The following is a 23812-nucleotide window of genomic DNA, read 5'->3' as shown; positions in this document are numbered from 1 at the left end:
TTGCTTTGAAAAAGCAAATAAAGAACATTAGTTAATTCAGAATGGTATACAAACTGCTGTGTGTTATTTTATCTTTTTTACTTTATATATTTTTCGTTTTCTTTATTTCGTTTCCTATGTATGTGTGTATTGCCTGATTGTAGGTAAGTGCACCCGTGTCATGCAATTCCTGTGGGGGACAGGAGAGACTGTCAGATCCCCTGGAACTGGAGTTACGGACAGTTGTTAGCTGCCATGTAAGTGCTGGGATTCGAACCCGGGTCTTCTGCAAGAACAGTGTTCTTATCTGCTGAGCCATCTCTCCAGCCCCACTTTATATATTTTTAATATTTTATTATTTTTACTTTATGTGCATGACTGTTATGCCTGCGTGTATGTAAGTGCACCCATGTCATGCAATGCCCACAGAGGTCAGAAGAGGGTGTCGGATCCCACAGAACTGTTGTTATGGATAGTTGTTAGCCATTATGTGAGTGCTAAGAATCAAACCCGGGTCCTCTGCAAGAGCAGCCAGTGTTCTTAACAGATGAGTCATCTCTCCAGCCCCCTACTTAATATATTTTAAAACCTTCTCAAAATAATTTTGAGCCAGACATAGTGGCACATACCTGTAATCCCAGCAGCACTCCAGAGGCTGAGGTAGGAGGATCACAAGTGTGAGGCCAACCTGTGGGACAGAGTGAGTTTAGGTCTGTCTGTGTTACAGGGTAAGACCTTGTTTGAAAAAGCAAAACCAAATAGAAAAATAACTTTTAAAGCCAGTTTTTTTTTTGTTTTTGTCTTTTTGAGATAAGTATCTCCCTGTAGCCCCAGCAGGCCTGGAACTCGCTATGTAGACCAGGCTGGCCTTGAACTCACAATGATCCTCTTGCCTCTGCCTCCTAGGTACTGGGATTAAAGACATGTGCCACCATGTTCGGCATTAAAAGCCAGAATTTTTATAAGTATTTTCTTTTATTTACATATATATGTGTACATATATATTTATGTATATGAGTATTCTGCCTGCATGTGTATAGGTTGTGCAGTGCCTGAGAGGTCAAAAGAGGGCACTGGATCCCTTGGAACTGGGAACTGGGAATTGAACCCAGGTTCTTTGCAAGAGCAACCAGTGTTCTTAACTGCTGAGCCAACTCTCCAACCCCATAAGTATTTTCTTTTAAAACAGACAATTTAAAGCCAGATAAGACAATGGGACACATAATGTTATATTTTTACAGCTTATTTCAAAGCAAAGAAGCTGAGCAGGTTTCTCTAAGTCTCTGTCAAGCTTTATTGTAAGCTGAACGAAATGATGGAACACAACAAATAAAGTATAGGTAGAGTGACTCTCACTTGCAAATGAGGAAATACTTCCACAGCACACCTGTTCTAGGGTCCAAGCTGACCTGTGTGCCAATTCTTCCTCTTTCTTTACCTTACCTGCCTCCATCTTCAAAATCATTGTTCTCTTTGAGCAAAATTGCCAACTGCAAGGCCAGTTGCTCCTTTTCTTCATGAATCTTCTCTCTTGCTGCTCTTTCAGCATGAAAATCTGAACAGTACACCTCCATCTGTTAGAGAAAAAGGTAAAAAGTTATTGTGGAGAAGAACACAGATTCTCTGCAGCTCAGCTGTCTCTAAGGTTAGGAGACAGGCCTGCATCTGTAGACAGGCTTTGGGAATGAGAGATAGAGACTTCTGCTGCTGCAAACCAGTGCAATAACCACAGTTTCTTTCTTTCCTTTTTTTTTTTTTTCCCAACTACATCCAAACCCTAGGTACAAGTTGTGTATGTGAATGCTTTAAACAACAACCCCTAAACTGGGGTTGGAGAGATGGCTCAGCAGTTAAAAGCATTTCCTCTTTTTTTTTTTTTTAAGAGACAGAGCCCTGTCTCCCTGTAGCCCCAGCTCGCTACGTAGACAAGGCTGGCCTTGAACTCACATTCACCTGCCTCTGCCTCCCCAGCACTGGAATTAAAGGTGTGAACCACCAAGCCCAGAAGCATTTGCTGTTTTGGGGGTGAACCCAGGTTCTGTTCCTAGCACCCCTATGGTGGTTTACACCTGCTTGTAACTCCAGTTCCAGGGAATGCACACATGTGGTGCACTTACATGAATGGAGGCAAAACACTCTTAACACACACAAATATAAAAAAACAGCACTGATTACAGATAGCTTAAGGAATGCATGAAAATATTCTAGCCTCTTAAAAAAATAGTATTCAGGAATAAAAATTCAGTAAATCGTTTACCAGAATGTTGGTCTTAAGCTAAATTTAAAAGAGAAATAAATAAATAGATGTTATTTATTGAATTCTACACATGTGTGAAGAGTCTTACATTTGGGTGTTTATTTCACCTACTCAGAAGTCCTGGGAGTCAGTACTTGGGAGGCGGAGGCAGGAAGATCATGTATATGTTCAGGACTAACCTGGGATACACAGCAAGACCCTGTCTAAAAAGAGTCCCGGAAACTTAAACCTCTCATAATTTTACAAATGAGGTCTTAGGAAAATCTGTCAGCAGAGCATGGTGGCACAACCTGTAATCTCGGTATTAAAGAGGCTGAGGTAGGAAGATTTCAAGTTTTAGACTAGCCTGGCAAAGGGGGGAGGGAGGAAAATTTCAAGTTTTAGACAAGCCGGGGAAAAATTTTTCAAAAAAAAAAAAAAAAAAAAAGAAACAAAAATTTATTGAGGGGACTGGAGCCATGGCTCAGTGTTTAAGAGCACTGACTGCTCTTGCAGAGGACCCAAGTTTGGATCCCAGAACCTACATGGAGGCTAACAACCATCAGTAACTCTAGTTCCAGGGGATCCAATGCTCTCTTCCAACCTCTGCAGGCATTTCATGATACAGGTGTACTTACACACATGCAGGGAATACACTCATACATATAAAATAAAAACAATAAAATATTTTACGAAATTGTTCAGTGGCTAGTTCAGCATTTGAACCCAGATTGAAGTCTGTTTTCCATGGACTCTTACATGTATCAAGCCACTTTCTGTGCCTGTTGGGTCACCAGCCTCCGAGATGGCTTCTGTGATCTTTACCTCCTGGTATTCAAGCCCTTCTGTGGTCTGTTCCCACAACAGAGTCAGAGTCAGTCTGTTTAACTACTGGGATGCTACAGAGGGTGACGGGTGGCTTCTGGGACTAGATCATGAAGGGCTGTGGTGCACGCCTTGCTCTCTTCTGTATCCCCTGCTGTGGAGAAGGCCAGCTGCACGCCATGAACAGCCCTCCCAGGAGGCTCACGCAGCGAGGACAGAGACCTCCTGACAGCCATGTCGATGAGGCATCTTGGAAATGGCTTGTCCAGTCTATTTTGAATGCAGCCTCATGAGAGACTTGGAGCCAGACCCCTGTGCTAAGCAGCTCCTGACCCACAGAAACCAAAATGTGACAGCAGAGGTTTATTTTTGTTATGCTGTTATGCTGTGGGAGTAGTCTGCCACACAGAATAGACAACTAATATATCATGAAAATAATTTCTTCATTGTTACCAAATTATAACAAAATCAAACAATTTCATAGTGAAATAAAGTGAACTGAACATTGTTTTAATACCAATTCTTAACTTTCATCTTCATTTTTTTTTTTTTGAGACAAGATCTCATTATGTAGTCCTGGTAGCTTGGAATTCAGTATGTATACCAGATTTGCTTTAAATCTGTGGGGATCCCTTTGCCTCTGCCTTCTGAATTCTGAGATTACAGATAAGTGCCGTCACATCTATGTCAAGTTTTTGATATCTTTTACTGATTTATTAGCTATCTTTATGTATATGTCCAGGTGCCTACAGAGGCCAGAAGAGAATGTTACATCCCCTGGAGCTAGAGGTACAGGCAGTTGTGAGCCAAGAAAAAGTCAAGCAGAACTATAGAGAAATAGGCAAAGACTTGATCACACACATTATAAAAGACACTTAGACTTCCTGGCCAATAAACATTAAGGCAAAGCATTCAGTCTCATTACTGAAATGTAAATTAGATGAGATCCCATTGCAGACCCAGAATGGCTGAAAGTAAAATGACTGATAATACAAATGTGGGTAGCATGGCAGGCCTTGATAGAAGTGCATATTGGTACAATTTGGAAAACCCTTTACCCATTAAATGGAGGTGTATGCAGAGCCCATAAACCAGCAAGGTGTGTAGCCACAGACAGGTCTTGTCACAAACTGGAAGAGATCTATCAACAGATAGAATTTATTGATTTGTGCACTTAAAAATTTAGTATATTTTGCACATGCTTAAATTTAAAAGGCTGTTTTGTTTTGAGACAAAGTTTCATATAGTCTCCTAGGTTGACCTCAAATTTGCTATGTAGCTGAGGCTGGTCTTGAACTTGTGATTCTCCTGCCTCTACTTCTCAAGTGTTGGGATCACAGGCATATACCACCATGCCTGGCTTCATAAACATTGCCACTGAAATCTACCCGATGACTTTATAGACATACACAGGCGCCAAGGATCCAAGTGCAACCGATTATGACTAGTAATAATCAGACACATACAGATTAGATGCATGCGCCAACATCTCAGTGTTAGTAGCCAAAACAATGAGTCTTTCTGCAAGGAACAATATATTCTAAAATGAAATGGAGATCTTTTTTAAAGGTTAAAAACCCATCCAATTTTATGTCTTACAGGGCTTAAACTGAGTTCAATATTGTATAACTGTATTAATCCAACTGTGAACCTAGAAAGTTGCACCCACTTGCACCCACTTGCTCTGGAGTTTGTTACTGAATATGTTAAAGCTGTAGTGAAATGCTTCTTTTAATCATGTAGTTATTAAAAATTTAAAAAATAATGATAAAAATGTAACTCTTCAAAGCAAAAAAAAAAAAGTTAAAAAAATTCAGTGGTTGAAACAAAGAATATAAAATAAGCATTGCATTTGTTAAGCACCATTACTTCTGTACTTGAAAATCTAACCAGGACTGCCCTCACTCAGCTCACATCCTGGACCATATCTCACCTGAGCCCTGAGGACAGTCATGGTTTCCAGGTCCTCCTCCTGCTTGGCAATCGTCTGTTTCATCTCATCCATCTGAAGCTGCTTGGAAGCCAGAGCCTGCTCTGCCAGCTCCAGTTTTTCATTTAGTTCTTGCAGCACTGCGTTTTCCACACTTTCTGTCTGGAAAAGACACCTGATTCTAGAAATGGCTTTGAAATGATGCAGCCTATTTTAGTAAAATATGGAAAGTTTATCTTTTAAAAATTATTAGTTCTTGTCTGTTATTTAGCAGTGGTAATTCATTCAGAAAGTTGTATTTATTGAACTTATGACTTGCAAATAATAATCTCATTTAACACAACATATTAAAAAGATACCACTGAAAGTAGGTAAGTTAAATAAGAAGTCAAATAAGAAGAATGGATAAAGAAAATGGGGTTTATGTATAGCACATAATTCTTTCAGCCATACAGAATGAAGTGATGTTGGTCGCAGGAAAATGGACACTGCTGGAGATGATCATATTAAACAAATTAAGGAAAGACAAAAACACCGTTTCCCCCATTTGTGGCTCCTAGATAATACATATGCATAAAGTTATATATGTACTAATGACATGAAAGTAGAAGCCAAACTGTCTGGGGAACAGAGGACACTAATGAGAGGGAAGCAGGGAGAAGGTAGAGTGGGATATGGACGAGTGCGCTCAAAGTGTATCATACACTTGCATGAAAACAGCTTCATGTAAACTTGGATTAGTACAAAAAATTACACTGGAAAAGGAAAATAACAACCCCCAACCTCATGAAACTATGAGCCATGGATACTGTTATCTTTCCTTACAAGTTACTTTGTAAACATGCTTAAAATGTAAAGTTATGAGGTCCTTTTTGGGTGCACGCCTTTAATCCCAGCACTGGGAAGGCAGAGGAAGGCAGATCTCTGTGAGGTCTAGGCCAGCCTGGTCTACATACCAAGCTCCAGGTAGTCAGGGCTACATACTTAGACCCTGTCGCAAAATAAAACAAAAACAAAGAAAAACAAAACAAAACAAAAAAGTCTATTAGGTCCAAAAGAGGAAAAAACATTCTACTTTTTTAAATTTAATTTTTATTTTATGTGTATGAGTGTTACGCCCACATGTATTTAAGTGTACCCATGTTGTGCAATGCTGATGGAGATCAGAAGAGGATGTCAGATCCCCTAGAATTGGAATTACAGATGGTTGTTAGCTGCCAAGTGGGTGCTGGGATCAAACCTGGGTCTTCTGTAGGAACAGCCAGTATTCTTAATTGCTGAGCCATCTCTCCAGGCCCAAATTTTTTATTTTTATTTTTAAATTTAAATAAAAAAATTTTTTTTTGGTTTTTCTGAGACAGGGTCTCCCTGTAGCCCCTGATGGCCTGGAACTCACTATGTAGAATAGGCTGGCTTCCATCTCACAGAGCCAGTCTCTACCTCCCCAGGGCTGGGATTAAGGCATGTGCTACTTGGTTTATTTTTTCTTTTTTAAAATTATTTTTATTTATTATGTTTATGAATGTTTTGCTTGCATGCATGTTAAGTGCACCTGAGTGCACAATGCCCATGGAGGCCAAAAGAGGGTGTTGGATCTCCTGGAACTAAAGTTACAGATAGTTGTTAGCTGCCATTTGGGTGCTAACACCCACTGGGAACCAAACCCAGGACCTCTTGGCTGCCAAGTCTCTCCAGCTCCCAAATATTCTATTTTAGAGAAAAGAAAGAACAACAGACTGAGAGGTGTTTCTGTTGGTAAAGTGCCTGCTGTGCAAGCATGAGGACTTGAGTTTGGATCCCCAGCACCCATGTAAAAGTTAGATGTGATAGCTTTTGACTGCAACCCTAGTGCTTGGTTGGGAAGCAGAGACAGGTATACCCTTAGGGCTTACTAGTCAGCCAGTCTAGCCAGTTGGTGAGTTCCTGGTTCAATAAGAAAGCCTGTCTCAAAAATAAGGGGGCTTGAGAGATGGTTCAGCAGTTAAGAGCACTGGCTGCTTTTGCAGAAGACCCAGGCTTGACTCCCAGCACCCACAGGGCTACTAACAACCATCTGTAACTCCAATTGCAGAGGATTTGATGCCCTCTTCTGATATCCGTGGGTATTGGACAACATGGGTGCACTTACATACATTCAGGCAATATACTCATACACATAAAAATTTAAAAATTAGGGCTGGAGAAATGGCTCAGTGGTTAACAACACTGGTTGTTCTTGCAGAAGACCAGGGTTTGAATCCCAGCACCCACATGGCACCTAAACTGTCTGTAACTCCAGTCCCAGGGGATCCAACAGTCTCTTCTGTCCTCTGTGGGCATTGTACGGCAAGGGTGCACTTACCTACATGCAAGCAATACACGCATACACATAAAATAAAAATAAGTAAAACATTTTTTTAAATTTAAAATTAAATCATTAAAAAAATGAGGTAGAGAGAGGAAGATACCCAATATCAACTTCTAGCCTTCACATGCACATATATGTGCAATAGACACAATAACGTGCCCACATATATACACTACACACACACACACACACACACACACACTCACTCACACACTCTCACAATGCACATACATAAACAGAAAACAAAACAAACAAGAAAAACAGGGCTCATGGAATAGGCCTGTAATCTCAACTATTCAGGAGATTGAGGCAGTAGGACTGCCAATTCAAGGTCTGTTCAGATAACTTTGTGAGACCCTGTCTCACAATAACAGAAGAAAAGGGGGGCTGGAGAGATGGCTCAGTGGTTAAGAGTACTGGTTGTTCTTGCAGAAGACCTGGGTTCAAGTCCCAGCACCCACATGGCTGCTAACAACTGTTCATAACTTCAGTTCCAGGGGCTCTGACACCGTCTTCTGACCTTCACTGGCATTGCATGACAATGCATGCACTTACACACATACAGGCAAAACACTCATACACATAAAATAAAAAATAAATAAATAAATAAATAAGAAAAAGACAGGGGATGGGGATGTAGCTCAGTAGGAAAATATTTGCCTAGCATGCAGAAGGCCCTAGGGTCTATTCTCCAGTATAGGAAGGAAGGAGGAAGGGATGAAGGAGACAGGACACAGAACATATTTATAAGGATATAAATTGAAAGACCCAATTCAAAGAGTCCATGGTCTGTAGGTTTCACACCATGCTGGGCATTATCACTCACTTAAATTACCTGCTGATGAGTCCACAGTCCCTAGTTCATTGCCAACAGGTAAGCTGCCCTTGTACAATTCCATGTAGCAGATGGCCACAGTCAGCTGTCTCACTGTACACCATTCACACAGGAGCCTATGCTTTCAGCTCTCCCACAAACCTACCCTGAGAAGGAGGAAAAGCCCATTTCCTGACTGGTAGACACCAGATTGTTTCAACACACAAAATGCATTATACGTGTGAAGAGCATGAGAAGTGATAAGAATTTGGGCTCCATAAATAAACTGATAAATTGCAAAACAACTTTTGAAACCAGACTTAGTTAAGAGTTCATGCAACTTTTTATATGTACAGTGTTCAATAGTTTCTATTTCACCCAGCTGTGGGAGTGCTGTTTTTTTCTCTGTAAATACCTGTTTTTTGGTTAGTTCCTCAATCATTTTCAGTGCATTATTATGCTCTTGAAGAAGCTTGCTGTGGGTTGACTGCAGAATGGCTAGCCTGGATCTATTAAAAAAGATATTAAAAATGGAATCCTTGGGGAAATACCACAGTATCCTCTTGCCTCCCAAACATCCTCTGAAAACTCAAGTAGAAAAATCTCTACTTTTAGCATTCTACCACCTATTAGTGTTTTTCTTATATCTTCCAAAAGACTATCTTCCTCCCAAAATACAGAATACAAGTATTTTCATATTTTTGTTATGACACAACTCTAACATTTTATTCTTCAAAGGTCTCCTACAACTCTTTCAAATAAAAAAGGAAATAAAAAAATTAAAATTTACTTTTATGTGTGTGACTGTTTTGCCTGTATGCAGGTAAGTGCACTGCATGTCATGCAATGCCCACAGAGGCCAGAAGAGGGAGTTGGATCCCCTGAACTGGAGTTATGGACAGTTATTAGCCACCATGTGGGTCCTGGAACTGAACCTGGGTCCTCCACAAGAGCAGTCAGTGCTCTTAATTGCTGAGCCATCACTTCAGGCCCCAAAAGGAAAACTTTTCTTTTTTAAAAAATATTTTATTTATTATTTTTAATTTTTTATGTGTATGTTGTATTGCCTCCATGTAGGTAAGTGCACCCATGTCGTGCAATGTCTGCGGAGGACAGAAGAGGCCGTCAGATCCCCTGGAACTGGAGTTACAGACAGTTGTAAGCTGCCATGTGGGTGGTCTTCTGCAAGAACAGTCAGTATTCTTAACTATGGAGCCATCTCTCCAGCCTGAAAAATCTTTTTTTTTAAAAATACTATTATTTTATTTTTTCAAATTTAAAACATTATGTATTTTTATTTTATGTGTATGAGTGTTATGCCTGCATGTGTGTAAATGCACCCGTGTCATGCGGTGCCCATGGAGAACAGAAGAGGGTTTCAGATCCCCTGGAACTGGAGTAATGAACGGTTGTTAGCTGCCATGTGGGTGCTGGGATTCAAACCTAGGTCTTCTGCAAGAACAGCCAGTGCTCTTAACCATTGAGCCATCTCTCCAGTCCCCGAAAGAAAATCTTATAAAGTGATTCCCAACTCCTAATTCCAATCTGTCTTTTCCCTTTGGGGCAAGCGGCTGTTCGTTCCCTGTGCACTCACTTCTGGTCTTCTGTTTTAGCTTGCTCCATCTTGATGTCTGATCGCATGCTCTCCACTTGAAGTTCTAACTTCTTGTTATTATAAACAAGCTCTTGCTTTTCATTTAACTCTGATGGAGTTGCAGAGATTTTCCTTTCCAGAGTCTGACACCTAAGAAGGATGAATATTCTATGAGGATAAACAATGCTCTGTCACTTCACGGTGGTTTTGTACAAATCCTCAGGAGGCATAAAACACAGAACATTTTAGGTCTACAGGATTTATGAAACCAAAAGAGAACATTTTATTCTCTTTCATTTGTTTGCTTTCTGGTGTCTCTTCCCTCTCGGTTTCTTAACTAGACATGGCCATATTTTAAACACTGACCAAAATGGTAATTGGTTGAAGATAAATCTCAGGGCATAATCCCTGAGAACCTTCTGTAATTTAAAAAAAATTGTAGTTATAAAGACTTGAATTTCTGACAAAGAGTCAGTAAAATGAAAAGAAAGCCTCCCTTCTGCCCCAACTTCTTTCTCTCTTCCTCTCTCTTATTTTTGAGAGGTGGTCTCACTATGTATCCCTGGCTGACCTGGAACTCTGTATGTAGACCAGCCTGGCCTCAAATTCACAGAGGTCTGCCTGCCTCTGCCTCTCAGTGCTGGAACTAAAGGAGCAAGCCGCCATGCCCAGCCCTTCCCCCAAGCTTCTCTTAAAATCAGAATGGGAATTTCAGTGGGATAACAGCAAAACCAGTTCTGTATGAGCCTCTTGAAGCTCCTTAAATACAGAAGTCAACATTCCATGTTTCTACTTCCCCTCCAACCTGTTACACAGGAAATGCCAGACATCCACATGAGATGAAATGAACGTTGCATGAGAAAACAGTCTGAGCCCCTGGTATACCACACAGTCAATATTTCATATGATACTATGCGTGTTGTAGGAATTATGACAAAGCCGAGGCTCAGTGAGGTTAAGCCACTTGCCCAGTGTCACATCAGCTTACTTTAACTTTGTTTTGCTATGCTTTACCTAACTCATATTTTTAAAAAATGTATTTGTCTTGCATTTTATGTGTGTTGGTCATGTGTATAGAAATCAGAGGAGAACCTGGGGGAATCAGTTCCATCTTTCCATGGCGACTGATCTCAGGTTGTCAGGCTTGGCAACAAATGCCTTTACCCACTGAGTCTTCTGGCTTTGCACATTCTAGGCAAGTACTCTTCCAATTAGCTACACCCACCGTCCTTGGATGGCTTCTTAAATCAAGAAAAACAAGCAAATAACAAATTCTCAATTTATGTTAGTTTTAATAACTGATTGGAACAGTTGATTGGAATAGGCCTTTTTCTTAAAAAGCCTCGTTAATTCTTTGTGCTCATTTCAGCTTTATTTTATGTTTTTTCACCAACGATTTCAGATGAAATCAGTCACAGGAAATGTGACTTGTAGCTCTGTCCAATGGTCACATAGGCTGGTATACTTAAGAACAGAATCAAAGTCCTCTGTGGTCCCCATGCCCAAATTTACAACAATTTAACATGAAAACATTTGATGTTTTCTCAATTCTTGTTTCAGTTAGATCTCTATTTTTCTTTTAGTCAGTAACACAGTAACAAACTATGTTTTGATAAAGTAACGTACTGGTCAAATGTGTAATTTCCACACGAGGATAAAATTAATGTCACATTCTTACTTTTCTTGAAGTCTCTTCTTCATTAGCTCAGCTTCACTGAGTTTGGTATGAGCCTCTTGAAGCTCCTTAAACAGAGAGGTCACCTGAACATTCAATGTTTGCACTTCACTGCCAACCTAGCACACAGGAAATGCCAGACATTCACATGAGATTATGATCAGAGATAAAATGAACCTTATGTGAAAACAGTCTGAGCCACTGGAATCCAGTTAAGAATGATTCCCCAAATTCACTTACTTTGGGCAAGTACTACTCCAAATGCCTCGCATGAAAAGAAATGTTTTGGGTACTCTTCTGTTTTCTTATAGTGTATTAAGCTGTGATAATGAATTTACAGTTACTAAAATTGATCGTACTCATGGTTCAGGGATTCCAGAGGTGTCGAAGTGCAGTCTCTTCATCAGTTGAAAGGTTCAGTCATCATGTTGCCTTGCCAATCTATACTTCTACTTTACATAACCATTTCTGTTCTACAGCCTTCAGGCCTGTGGACTGCCAACTTGTACATGTGTTTTACAATGGCTCAGAAGCCTTAACAGCTTTCCATTCTAGGTTGTTCATTTTAGTCAACAGTATAGTTATATATTGGTATTCTCTTCATTTCAGTTTTTTTCTCTCTCCCTTTCTCTTTTTCCTAGTTTCATGAACTTTCCCTAAACTTAAAAGACTCTTCAGGCTTCAAAGGCATATCTCCAAGTTACACCCAAGACTGAATATATATCTTAGGAACATTGTTTTTATGCCAAGTGCTTTGTTCCTACTAATAGTGAGACAGAACCAAGATCTTTCAATTCTTTTAAGTTTCTGCATCATATCCTCAAAGGATCTCATTATGAAGTAATCAAAATTCTCCTTTCATTTGGTGGCTTGTTGACTTAAGGATTCAGAGGGTGAACTTGGTCAAGAAGATATGAGAGTGGTTTATATGCAATACATATTGGAATTCATCTTATTATAATTGACATGGAGTTCAAACCCAGGATAAGTAAATATGACAGAAACAGAAAATATTCAGTATAAAAAATTTACATTTCTGGGGCTGGAGAGATGGCTCAGTGGTTAAGAGCACTTACTGTTCTTGCAGAGGATCTGGGTTCAGTTCCCAACACCCACATGGTGACTAATAACCATCCTTAACTCCAGTTCCAGGGGATCTGACACCCTCTTCTGACCTCTGCAGGCAATTGCACAACATGGGTGCACTTACATACATGCAAACAATACACTCATACACGTAAAATAAAAATTCTTACATTTCTAAAGCAAATACCACAACATAAGACTTGAATTCGGCAGCTATATCACCCATGCCAGGGGGGTAGTATCTTAGAGTTCTGGTACCCACACTTTCTGGAGCTTTCTCCTCTCCATTCTCATTTCCTGTATTCCTCTCTGTCTGGGTCTCAATCTCAGAATGATCATTTGCTTTCTTTTCAAAATCTGAAATTCTGAAAAAAAATTACAGAAATATAGGAAAATGACTTTCTGTTTAGATGCAAGACAATTAACAACTACACAAACACTCAGAACAAACACTGTTCAATACCTGGATAAAGGAAAGGATTTTCTAAAATCTGTTTATATTCACCATATTCAAACTGGTTTTATGTTTCATTCTAACATTGGCTAGAATTTCTGTGATTTAAGATAATATACACAGAGAAGGCCATTCAAGTCAAGTGAAACAAAAAGAAACTGGTTAAAAACGGAAGACTAGCTGGGCATGTGGTGCAGGTCTGTAATTCCAGTTACTGGGGAACCTGAGGTGAGATGACAAGCTAAAAACCTGTCTAGGCTACACTGTAACTGCTATTCAAGACCAGCCTTGGAAAACTGTGAAAGAGCAAGAATAGGGATAAGGATATAAATCAGTGGTAGACAGCTTGTCTAGTATGCCTGAATCCCTAAGCTCAATCCTTAGTAATTAGAAAAATAGAAAATACATGATATACATATAATTTCCCTCCCACTCCAAACCCTACACAAATGACTTTCACATAGCCACATGCCACATGAACAAAGAGAAAGGGGAGGAAAATATAGCAAGAACTTAAAGGTAAGATCCTATTGCTGAAGATGGCATACTTTGGACATTGGACTTGGAGGAATGGAGCTAAACTGACCTGGAAGCCTGCTCCCTGAAGACTAGCTCTCATAGTTCTAGAGGATACTATACAAGCCACTAAGGGAGAAAATCAATTAATGATCCAACCCAGCTGTAAAACCTAATAATCACAATGACTGGCACAGCAAACTATCTCTATTGGTGCAGTCATGGCACTTTTATCTAGGACGTAATCAACAGCTATTTAATAGGACCTAAATCAATGGGAGGGAATTCATGGGTGGCACTGTAAAAATAGCCAAATATAATATGGCTGGAGAGGTCACAGATCCTAGAGAAAACTATCTCTGCCAAATCTCTAGACAAATGAAGTTCCTTACTATATGCTAAATATGGATCCTAAATATGGATACAGACAAGTGTACCATACACCACTCATCAAAGTTATTTTTGAAACAGATGGAGGCTACCAGAGTTCCACAACTGGTCACAGATAGAGAATATATGTCTGAGAGATGCCCAGCCTTAAGTGACACATCTACATTGGAACCTCTACACCTAAGGCTCATAATGGAACAGGGGGTAAAGAGAATGCTAACACATCCCTCAAGTTTCATGCTTCCTCATACAACAAAGTGCAATGTACACAGAAGGCCACAACTGGCCACATTTTTGAGAATAAGAGACTGAAGAGTGTGTGTCCCTGGATAGAACTCACCCACTCACGGCTCAGGGATCATTGCAAAAGAAGGGTGGAAAGATTATAAGAGCCAGGGTTGGTGAATAAACATAAGGAAACAGAGGCTTTCAGGCCTCTGGGAACTTGCTCATATGAACTTATAGAAATGGTGACAGCATGCACAAGACCCATGCTGATTCAATCAGACAAAAACCCAGCATAGAACTGGGGAAATGGGAGCAGGCCCCAACCTTAGCCCAGGAATGATTGGCCACTAATTACTGCAGGGTGAGGAAGAGTAGATTTTCTTTAGGGGAGTGACTCTAGACAGGCTGACTAGACTCCAGTGGATGAATTTGAACCAAGGGACATCTGGGTACAAATGCCTGACTGGATAGGCCTTAACATATATGACAGAAGTCATATATGTGGGAGGACACATGAGGGGGTGCAGATGGGAGAGGGGGGTCTAAATTTGATTAAGATCCATTATATGAAATGCATAAAAACTCAATAAAAGATATACATTTTTTAAAAAGTATAAGGAAGGAGAGAGATTAATGCACAGTGCACAGCTCCCCTGTGAATCGAGCACATACACCTGTGCAGACACATGCACAATAACATGAACACAGACTAGCTATTTGACTAAAGCTCAAAATCATCAATTTCAGATGTGAACAGGAGGTAGGGAAGGGTCCAGAAATACATGTGCTGTGTTGAAGATGATTGTGTAAGATAGTTGAATCTTCCTTATCCTCATTCACACTGAGAGGTCAACAGATCAAGTTTAAAATCCTCAAAAAATTAAATGATAATTTAAATCTGACTTATGGAAGCAAAGCAAAGAACCAAATAAACAGGTTAAAAGTAATTGTTTGGACAGCAGGAAAACTAGGAAACATTATATATATATAATTTTTTTTTTTTTTTTGCGTCAGGGTGTCCTTGTAGCCCCAACTGGCCTAGAACTCACTATATGTAGACCAGGTTGGCCTAGAGCTTAGAGATCCACCTGCCTTTGCTCCTGAGTTTTGGTATTAAAGGCATGCACCACCTTCGCTGGCTGTAGAACATTTATTTATTTATCATTTTTCTGTCAAAAATTGTTAACCCTAATTGGTGTACAGGCACTGTCTCTTTGGCTAGGCTGAATACACAGATTAGGTACCAGGTGGTGCAGGCAAGAAGGTGGGCTTATTAATATATAACACAGTTCACCTGACACAGGGTTTGACCTACATTTGAATTATACGTTATCTTAATTTTCTAGGGTAAATGTTTATCTTGAGCTACCTTTCCCCTGTTATTTCTTGATTTTTTTTAAAACAAGGATTATATTTCCTACACAATTTCTCTCTTTACTGGCTATTAGTATTTGTTTAGAAAATACAAATTACATTGAGTATTAATCCTGCCTTCCCCCACAAAAAGCGAATCTATTGTTCCTTTCTCCATATAGCACTTAAAATTTTTTCTATTTAAATTTAGAATATTGTTTCCAGTGATCAGGTTTAAGGAGGACTTATTTATATCAGAAAAATACTGGGTCAGTCTTATAATGTGTTTGGGTCATAACTTGTTACAAGGTGTGCAGATAAGCTGGGGTGTTCGTGTGTCTGTGGTATTTTTTTCTTGGTTTCAGTTCTTCCTGTGTGAGAAGTAACCATTATTCTGGTGTCCATGTAGAGAACACTAATCTCCACAACTAATTACTGTTTTTCCAGTTGTTAAATACTGAGAGTCAACTGGTTCACAAAGTAGAAGTTTGACTGAAAAAAGGACCTTTCCAGGGTATCCTAGTGGGGCTTGAGACTGCCCTCCCGAAGGCAGGCCTGATTCGTAAGTTACTATGTAAACACCTATGCACCCTCCAGTCTCCAAGGAAAAAGCTATGCTTTTATTTGTTTGTGGGAAGATCAGGATATATATTTATAAATTCCTAAGTTTAGACATCTACTTTTTTATTATTCAGCAATAATAAGAAATGAAATACTGACTTACGTTATGTTGTGGATGAAGCTCAAAAACACTGTGGTGGTGCTGAGCATAGTGGCACACACCTTTGATCTCAGCACTCAGAAGGCAGAGGCAGGCAGATCTCTCCAAAACTGAGGTCAGCGAGTTCCAGGCCAGCTGGGGTTACAGGAAGACCCTGTCTCAAAAAGACCATACCTCCCCCTGCCAAAACCCCAACAACAGCAACAACAGATATCTAATTGGACTTAAACCCTCTCAATGGGAGAGAACAACAGCAACAACACTATGCTGGGCTGGGCATGGTGGCGCATGCCTTTAAATCCCAGCACACGGGAGGCAGAAGCAGATAGAACTCTATGAGATCAAGGCCAGTCTGGGCTATAGGGAGACTCTGCCTCAAAAAGACAAAAAAAACAAATAAAACCAAACAAAAAACTTAAAAAGTTCCACTATGGTGGGTAAAAGAAGTCAGTCACAGAAGACCATATGTTGTATTATTTCATTTACATGAATGTCCAGTATGGGCAAATCGCCAAAGACAGAAAGTCAATTACTAGGAAGAGTGGGCAGTGAATATTAACAGGTATTGATTGATTTCTTACTTTGGAAAAAAGTATTCTAAAACTGTATTATGGCAAACATTGGAATGTATACTTTAAATGGGTGATCCATGCAGTATCTTAATTCCATTTTAATAAAGCCATTACTCTTTCACGTTAAATATATCATACCTTTCTTTAGCTTTTTTAAGTGCGATTTCAAGTTTTTCCACTTTCTGGTTTTCTTCCCTTAGGCAAAGCAGGAGCTGGCTCACAGTTAATTCCTCAAATTCCAGGTAATGTCTGGTACCTTCTGTAGATTTTCTCCTATATGAAGATATTACCACATTTAGTATAAAGGATAAAGGTTTTAATTACACAATGAAAATAGCAAGTTGTAAGAATAGAGAAATCCAATGTAACTGAAATCAACTTAAATGAGCTGCTTGCCAGAACATTCTCCAATTAATTCTCATCAACTGGTCAAGCACAGCTGGTCCTGTGTCCAGCCTGCTGAGCTCTCCCATGCATGGTGGGAAGGGTGTGAGACTAACACAAAGAAGCTAAGCTCACAGTGTAAGCATACACTCCAAATAGTCACTGTGTCCATAGGACCACAGAACCCACAGAAACAGTTCAGCAGCCACAGATGGAGGTGCCATGCTCTCCAGAGATTTTTGTCCTGCAGTCAACTTGTCAGAAACCATCACATCTGCAAGTCATGAGAAGAAAAGCCTTTTTGTTTTGGCTTCAAGTAATCAAAGTAGAGAAAAGTAACTACTGTCAAATATTTTTCTCAGTTTCAGAGTATGATCAAGAAACACATTAATGACCATTAAGCAAAGCCATGACCACAACCCTAGAAACAGAACAAAAATGATTCAAATGGCAGCTGTATATAGGCTCACATATCCAATAGCCAAAATGCTGCCGAAGCCAGCACTCCAATACAAATCAACCTCTGATCCCTTATCAGACTCATAAACCATAAGAGCTGTTATTTAAACAAAAACAAAATGAAGACAGACTTCAATGGTGTGACCTAAAAGAGGAAGTGATCTTTACATATGGATCTAAATGAGGAGGAAGTGGCTTGAAATTTTCAAATACAGTTTTCTTCCTTCTCTTTTGCTTCCAGGAAAGTCTTGATATTAAAAGCAGAAATTTGGGAAAGTTGAATAATGTTTAACTGAAAAAAACAGAATAATACTTATGCCAATTACCCTGTTTGGTGAAAGAATCCTATATTATCTAATATTTATATTCTCCCTGATATGGGAATAGAGCTGAAAGAAGTTTATTTTTCTATTTTGTTATACATATTGGTCAAGTTATAGAAAAAGTTGATTAAAAAGACTATGAGGGAAGGAAATGGCAAGAAAACTGACTTGCAAATGGATGAATGTTGTAGAACACACACAAGGATGAACTAAGCACAACCTGCCTTCAAGAATCAAGAGGTTTGGTTCCCAGTTCTTCTACTGCCTCTCTGTTCAAAGACATTACCATGTCACCTTAGACTTATACTTCAATAAATAAATAGCTTGACTCTTAGTGTTAGCTTTGAGAGTGGAGTGGAACTCTGAGTTTGTTCTTCAGATCTCTTACAGATCTGTGCTCCCAAACCAGGTCTCACCTATACTTTCTTTTTTTTATTTTTATTTTTTTGGTCTTTTTGAGACAGGGTCTCCCTGTAGCCCTAGCTGGCCTGGAACTTGCTATGTAGACCAGATTGGCCTTGAACTCAGAGAGATCTGCCTGCCTCTGCCGCCAAAGTGCTGGGATTAGTGTGCCACCATACCTGGCACCTCACCCATACTTTTATTCAAACAGTATTTTGAATGTTAATTGAGGAGGAGAGCTAGGATCCACCCCTATATTATAGAGAATCATTCCCTTTTTTCCCTAGGCCTAAAGTATCTCATATACACAATGTCAAGCATACTTCTCTATTCTTACTGTTTTCAGTAAGAATACCATACCCTACATTCATTCACCTCCTTGGGTGGAGGGGAAAGTGGGGTTCTGAGGGATTAAGGTCAGGTGCCCAGATCATAAGAAAACATAGTTTATCGAACTTGTTTGCATTACAAACAGTAGCTTTTTGGTGCAAGGTTAAATAAAAGTCAATAGCCTAGATTCTGTCAATATCGTAAGTCATTCCTACAGCCTTCCATTATTTATTTATTTTTTATTTATTTATTATTTATTTATTTATTTTGAGGCAGGGTTTCCCTATAGCCCCAGCTGGCCAGGAATTCACTATGTACAACAGGCAGGCACTCACACAGATCCACATGGCTCTGCCTCCTGAGTGCAGGGATTAAAGGGGTGTACCAGGTAGCCTTCCATTATTTAAGATATCTGTTTCCTAGTATCTCCTTGGGACAGGCAGACAAGATTTTATAGAGGAGAACTTGGACACTTTTGGAACCAATGAAATGGTTTAGGGAGTAAAGGCATTGTGAAAGAATAGTTCCCAAAAAGAACTCCTGCACCTTGGACTGAACGTCCTACAAGGCTGACCAACTGATTATCACTCCAGAGACTATGGAGAATTTGGAATGTTGCAGGTCCAGAGTCTAATTACCATTTATCTTGGGCCCTCTTTAGCCTCCTAAACAACTACTCCTTACCCACCTCTATTTCTGATCTAACATCCTGTGACTAACAGATAAAAAACCTTTTAGAATGTATTATCCTAGCACACCACCCAGTCTCACCAAACAAAAGGCTAAGAATGTCATCAGATAGCATCTGAGGCCTATAGTAAAAAACCCCTTGCTTTACTGCAACCCACTTACTTAATGTATCCTCCAATATATTCGAAAAATGTCTTGATTTGTAACTTTGTTCTGGAGTATGCCTGTAGTCCCAGCACTTGGTAGGCAGAGGCAGGAGGATGTCTGTGAGTTCAAGACCAGCCTGGTCTACATAGTGAGTTCCAGGACAGCTGGGACTACAGAGAGACCAGACCCTGCTTCAAAAAGACAAAAAAAAAACAAAAACAAAAACAAAAACAAAAAACAAAAAAACAGTAAGGCAACTGTTACCATGCTGGAACATGGAATTTGGGGTAACCTGTATCTGTGTTCCAGGGCTATGGGCACTCATATTTGGCTCCAGAATAAACTATCTCTTATCCCCTTTGAGGTGAGAGTTATGCTTTTGCGTTGACAGTTTATGGAGCCCAAAGTGGGGCCCCAAGAATTATCCACTTTTCATCAGAGAAGTCACCTGGATGGAGCAGGTACTAGCATAGATCCATTGAGTCTAGCCATCTGACGATGTCTCCTCAGATGGATCCTGGTGAGTTCTTTCTGGGGCTCTCAGACCTCCCTTGGTTTGTGGTCAATGGTCCATTTGTTTATTCTGAGCTCGTTGTTTATCCTTTTCCTATTTATTAGATACCTGTATTGTTTTTGGTTTGCTCTCACAGTGTCTGTTTTAGGTATCTATTTTGCTTGTTTGCTTTGAAAGAATTTTGGTTTCAACATTGTTTGTTTTTGTTTTTTTGTTGTTTTTTTTTTTGTTACTGACCATTTGTTAAAATTTGCTAGTGGTAATTTTTTTTTCTTTCTCTTTCTTTCTTTTTCTCTGAACACTTCTCCCATATCTAATTCAAGGAATGGAGAAATGTTTTGAGGAAAACAGGTATTTTGTATTCTGGCTGGTTTTAGGGTTGATTAGTATGTTGCTTTAGCTCACAAATATAAGAAAATGTAAAAATCCAACTTAAGGTAGTCTGCCAATTTTAAGGTACCTATTTCTTTAGATATTTGTTTGCTTGTGTGCTTTTAAAGTGTTTGCTTTAAAGTATCCGTTTTTGTTTTTTTGTTTGCTTCAGAAGAAATTTGTTTCTGAATACTTGGCTTGTTTTAATATTGGTGGCTTCTAGGACTTTGAAGGCATTTTGTTTTTTGTTTGTTGTCTGTGGTGGTTGTTTGTTTTTGATGTTTTTATTTAGTTTGCCTTTGTCTCTAGACACTCCTCCAGTACCTAAATTTGCATTTTTGTTTTTTTATGTGATTTCGTCCAGCTTTTTGCCAACTTGATGCCTTCAGCTTAGGAATATTATGAGTGCCTGATCATAAAGCCACCGAAGACAAGAGGCCTTGTTCCCTCTGCTCTTGCAGAGTAGAGGTGTCGGGGGAACTCCCCAGGATGAGTAACGGCCTCATAAGGGAACCCATAAACATACCCTGTTCCTGGGTCAGAAGGAACTTTATTAGCTCGCCCGGGAAGACACACATAAGGGTTGATCACTCAGTGTCTTGAGCACCCTCACGTTTCCGACAGCCTGCAGGAAACCCCGAGACCTAGTGGGAGAAGACGGTCTCAGTGTGAAAGCTGAGAAAGACCATCCCAAAAAGCAGCACATAAACAAGATCCAAAATACATACTCCCCAGCTACCATAGAAATGCTGCAATTTTTCAGGAGAAAAGAAATAAATTAGTTAATAAAATGGAAAACAAATTTTCCATAAAAGAGGAAGTGTTTGAAGATAAACTGACACCTGACACTATAGCTGGCTTTGTTAGGGAAAGAGGAATTTACTGCTTGTTTGAATATACTGCTTGTTTGAATTTACTGCTTGTAACCAATTAACTCAGCTGGAGACACAGGCATCCGGAGATAGGGGCAAGTTGTCTGGTCTGTGTCATGTCTGTAGGCATGTCTGCTTACACAAGATAACAGAAAAGAGTCGTACCAGGCACAACCCAATGATCTCTCCCTGATTGAGACACCTGAAGGGAGTTGTAACATTTTTCTTGTTTTAAAGTTATTGGTTTGTGAAATGCTTGCTTTGAAACTATTGGCTGTATAAACACGGGCTTTTGTGTAACGGTTGTGGGAGCCTATATAATCTTTACCTAAAATTGCCTCAGGGTCGATCGCTCTGACCAGACCTGCGTGTTTTGGGAAGGACAGTCGGCCCTAGCTAGCTGGTTTAATAAAACTCTGCTTGATTCTTGCATCTCCATACTCGTGCATTGTTCTCCAGAAGAGACCCACTGAGTCATGGACCCTAACAGCTTTATGTATGATAATTATGAGCTTTTAACTTGCAAGTAATTTGGAAAAATGGGGAGATCTAACCAAAGATAACTTGGCCCCTCAGTGGGGAATATTTAATGCTCCCAAATTAGGACTATTTTTTGCATGCTTAACTAAAAGTCCTAGGCAACAACATTTGAAACCATCACCTGGGCAATCTGCTTTAATTAAAATGTGAGATTATCTAAAAAAAACCAAAATTATAAAATTGTCAATTTACAAAAATAAGAGCTCTAAGAAAAAACATGAATAAAGGAGAATATTTAAATGAATTTAAAATTTTTAGAAATTGTATCGGAACTAAAGATAAATTCTAAGATGAGTCTTATCTTTCTCTGACCTTTCCTTAGTTCTTTATCCCCTGGCACAAAGCTCTGCATGCAAATAGATTATGGCCCATTTTAAGAAAGACTACTTTTCTTCCAGAAAGCTTGGATATATTTCATTTTCTCTTCCCTTGAGCAACTTGTTTGTCCTTAACTCCCCTGTCTAAGTCTATATTAAAATTGTATTTACTGTACCAGCTATTCTTAAAATTCCCTTCAGCAATTAAAGTCAGGAATGCTGGTTTGGCTTAAGTAGAGTTCTCTATGGCTTAGAACTCCTCAGGCTCCTAATGATGATCAGGTGACAGCTATGTCTCAGTCAGTCCTGAGGTATCTGGGTCTCCTGGTGAGATTCATCTTGAAACACTGGTGAGTTTCTCATCTGTCACCTGTATGGTCTACCCTGCTAAACACTTTGGGTTCCTTTGCTTCTTTTTTCTCTAGCAAAACAACAACAACAAAAAAAACCCACTTAAAAATCCTGTAGATTCATCCATTCTTTGCTACCTGAGTCAGATACAACGTGTTTTTTTTCTGGGATACATGTAAAGAGCTGACTCCCAAGAAGGCCTCAGCCAGTCTCTTGCCTCTGAGAGAACAGCCTGAGATGACTACAACATGTTATTCTTAACCTAAAGTCTTAATGGTTCCTGTACTGTCAGTGCTACAGCCTCTAGTTTATATTACGCTAATATAATAGAAAGGGAATTCTTCTGGTTTCACATATAAAGGCACCCCCCACAAGAGTCATTAAATACTAGTCTTCTCTTTCAAAACCTGAAAAATTTATGACAAGAAATTCTAATCTTTTAATCCTGCCACACCTTGTCGTACCTGAAACATTCATGAACCTGATGGCCTGGGGCAGCTAAGTTCTTTAGAGTGCCTCTCTTTGGGCAGAGCCTTAAACTGGATCTGACTGACCATACAACACACCCTTATGCAAAAACTGAAATCTGCTTTTCCGAGTTACTATTGCTTTCTCCATGTCTTTGTGAGGTACTGATAGGGTTCTTAGACAACAAGTTTTATTTATAACACCCTTCAGTTATTTAGCTCTTAAAAAGAGAAAGAGATATTACCTTAAATCTATACTGCAAACTTCACCCTTTCTTTTAGGCCACTAAGTCATTTTTTTTTTAAACATATTAAAGAACTAGCGATAGAAGCTTTCTGCCTTCTCTCACTCTTTGGTGCACATGGATTTCACGTAATTATGTTATACGTATGATAATTGTTTTCATGTGCTGTTTGTGTCAAGACAATGTTTTAACTGGACACTTCAGTTATTTGATTTTATTTTTTTCCTTCCTCTTTATTTTTATTGTGCACAAGAATTATTTTTATTATTTTTTTATTATTATTTTTTGGCATGCAAAATTAAAATGCACATGTGCAAATTTATAGCTGTATTTTTCTAATGTATTAAAAGGCCTGATAAATACATACTACATTATAAACTTGAGTACTCTTAAACATCTACAAAAAAACATATTAATATCTTTGGGTCTATTAAATGTTCCACAAAAGCTTTAAATGCTAATTGTTTATACTAAATGGCATTCATTAAGATAAATATTTCAGTAAGCTATAAAATCTAACAGTATATACATAGATTTTGATTAGTATTTCCTTCCCCAACAGGTTCTAAATATATAGATACAGATAATTTCAATTGTGTAATGGTCAGAGGTAACAATCGTTGCTCTTTCAAAAATATTTCTTAATACGAAACTACTAAATGTAAGAGTTTATTAAAGT

The 23812-nt window shown here is 39.1% G+C and overlaps 1 protein-coding gene across 2 annotated transcripts in view; it reads right to left on the bottom strand.

Moving 5' to 3' along the window:
* Positions 1–23812, bottom strand: part of Optn (optineurin) — a 66908-nt gene that overhangs the window by 11161 nt on the left and 31935 nt on the right. For both annotated transcript variants that reach the window (XM_008848533.3, XM_008848535.3), the window contains exons 6-12: positions 16859–16993; positions 12749–12851; positions 11404–11519; positions 9726–9875; positions 8547–8640; positions 4974–5132; positions 1423–1553 (exon numbers count right to left, since the gene is read on the bottom strand). In XM_008848533.3, the coding sequence (XP_008846755.1) occupies positions 1423–1553; positions 4974–5132; positions 8547–8640; positions 9726–9875; positions 11404–11519; positions 12749–12851; positions 16859–16993 (888 nt within the window). The remainder of the gene's footprint in view (positions 1–1422; positions 1554–4973; positions 5133–8546; positions 8641–9725; positions 9876–11403; positions 11520–12748; positions 12852–16858; positions 16994–23812) is intronic.

Source organism: Nannospalax galili, unplaced genomic scaffold (assembly GCF_000622305.1).
Source record: "Nannospalax galili isolate Female #2095 unplaced genomic scaffold, S.galili_v1.0 scaffold1144, whole genome shotgun sequence".
NCBI classification, from domain to species: domain Eukaryota; kingdom Metazoa; phylum Chordata; class Mammalia; order Rodentia; family Spalacidae; genus Nannospalax; species Nannospalax galili.
This window is presented reverse-complemented; position numbering and strand designations above follow the sequence as displayed.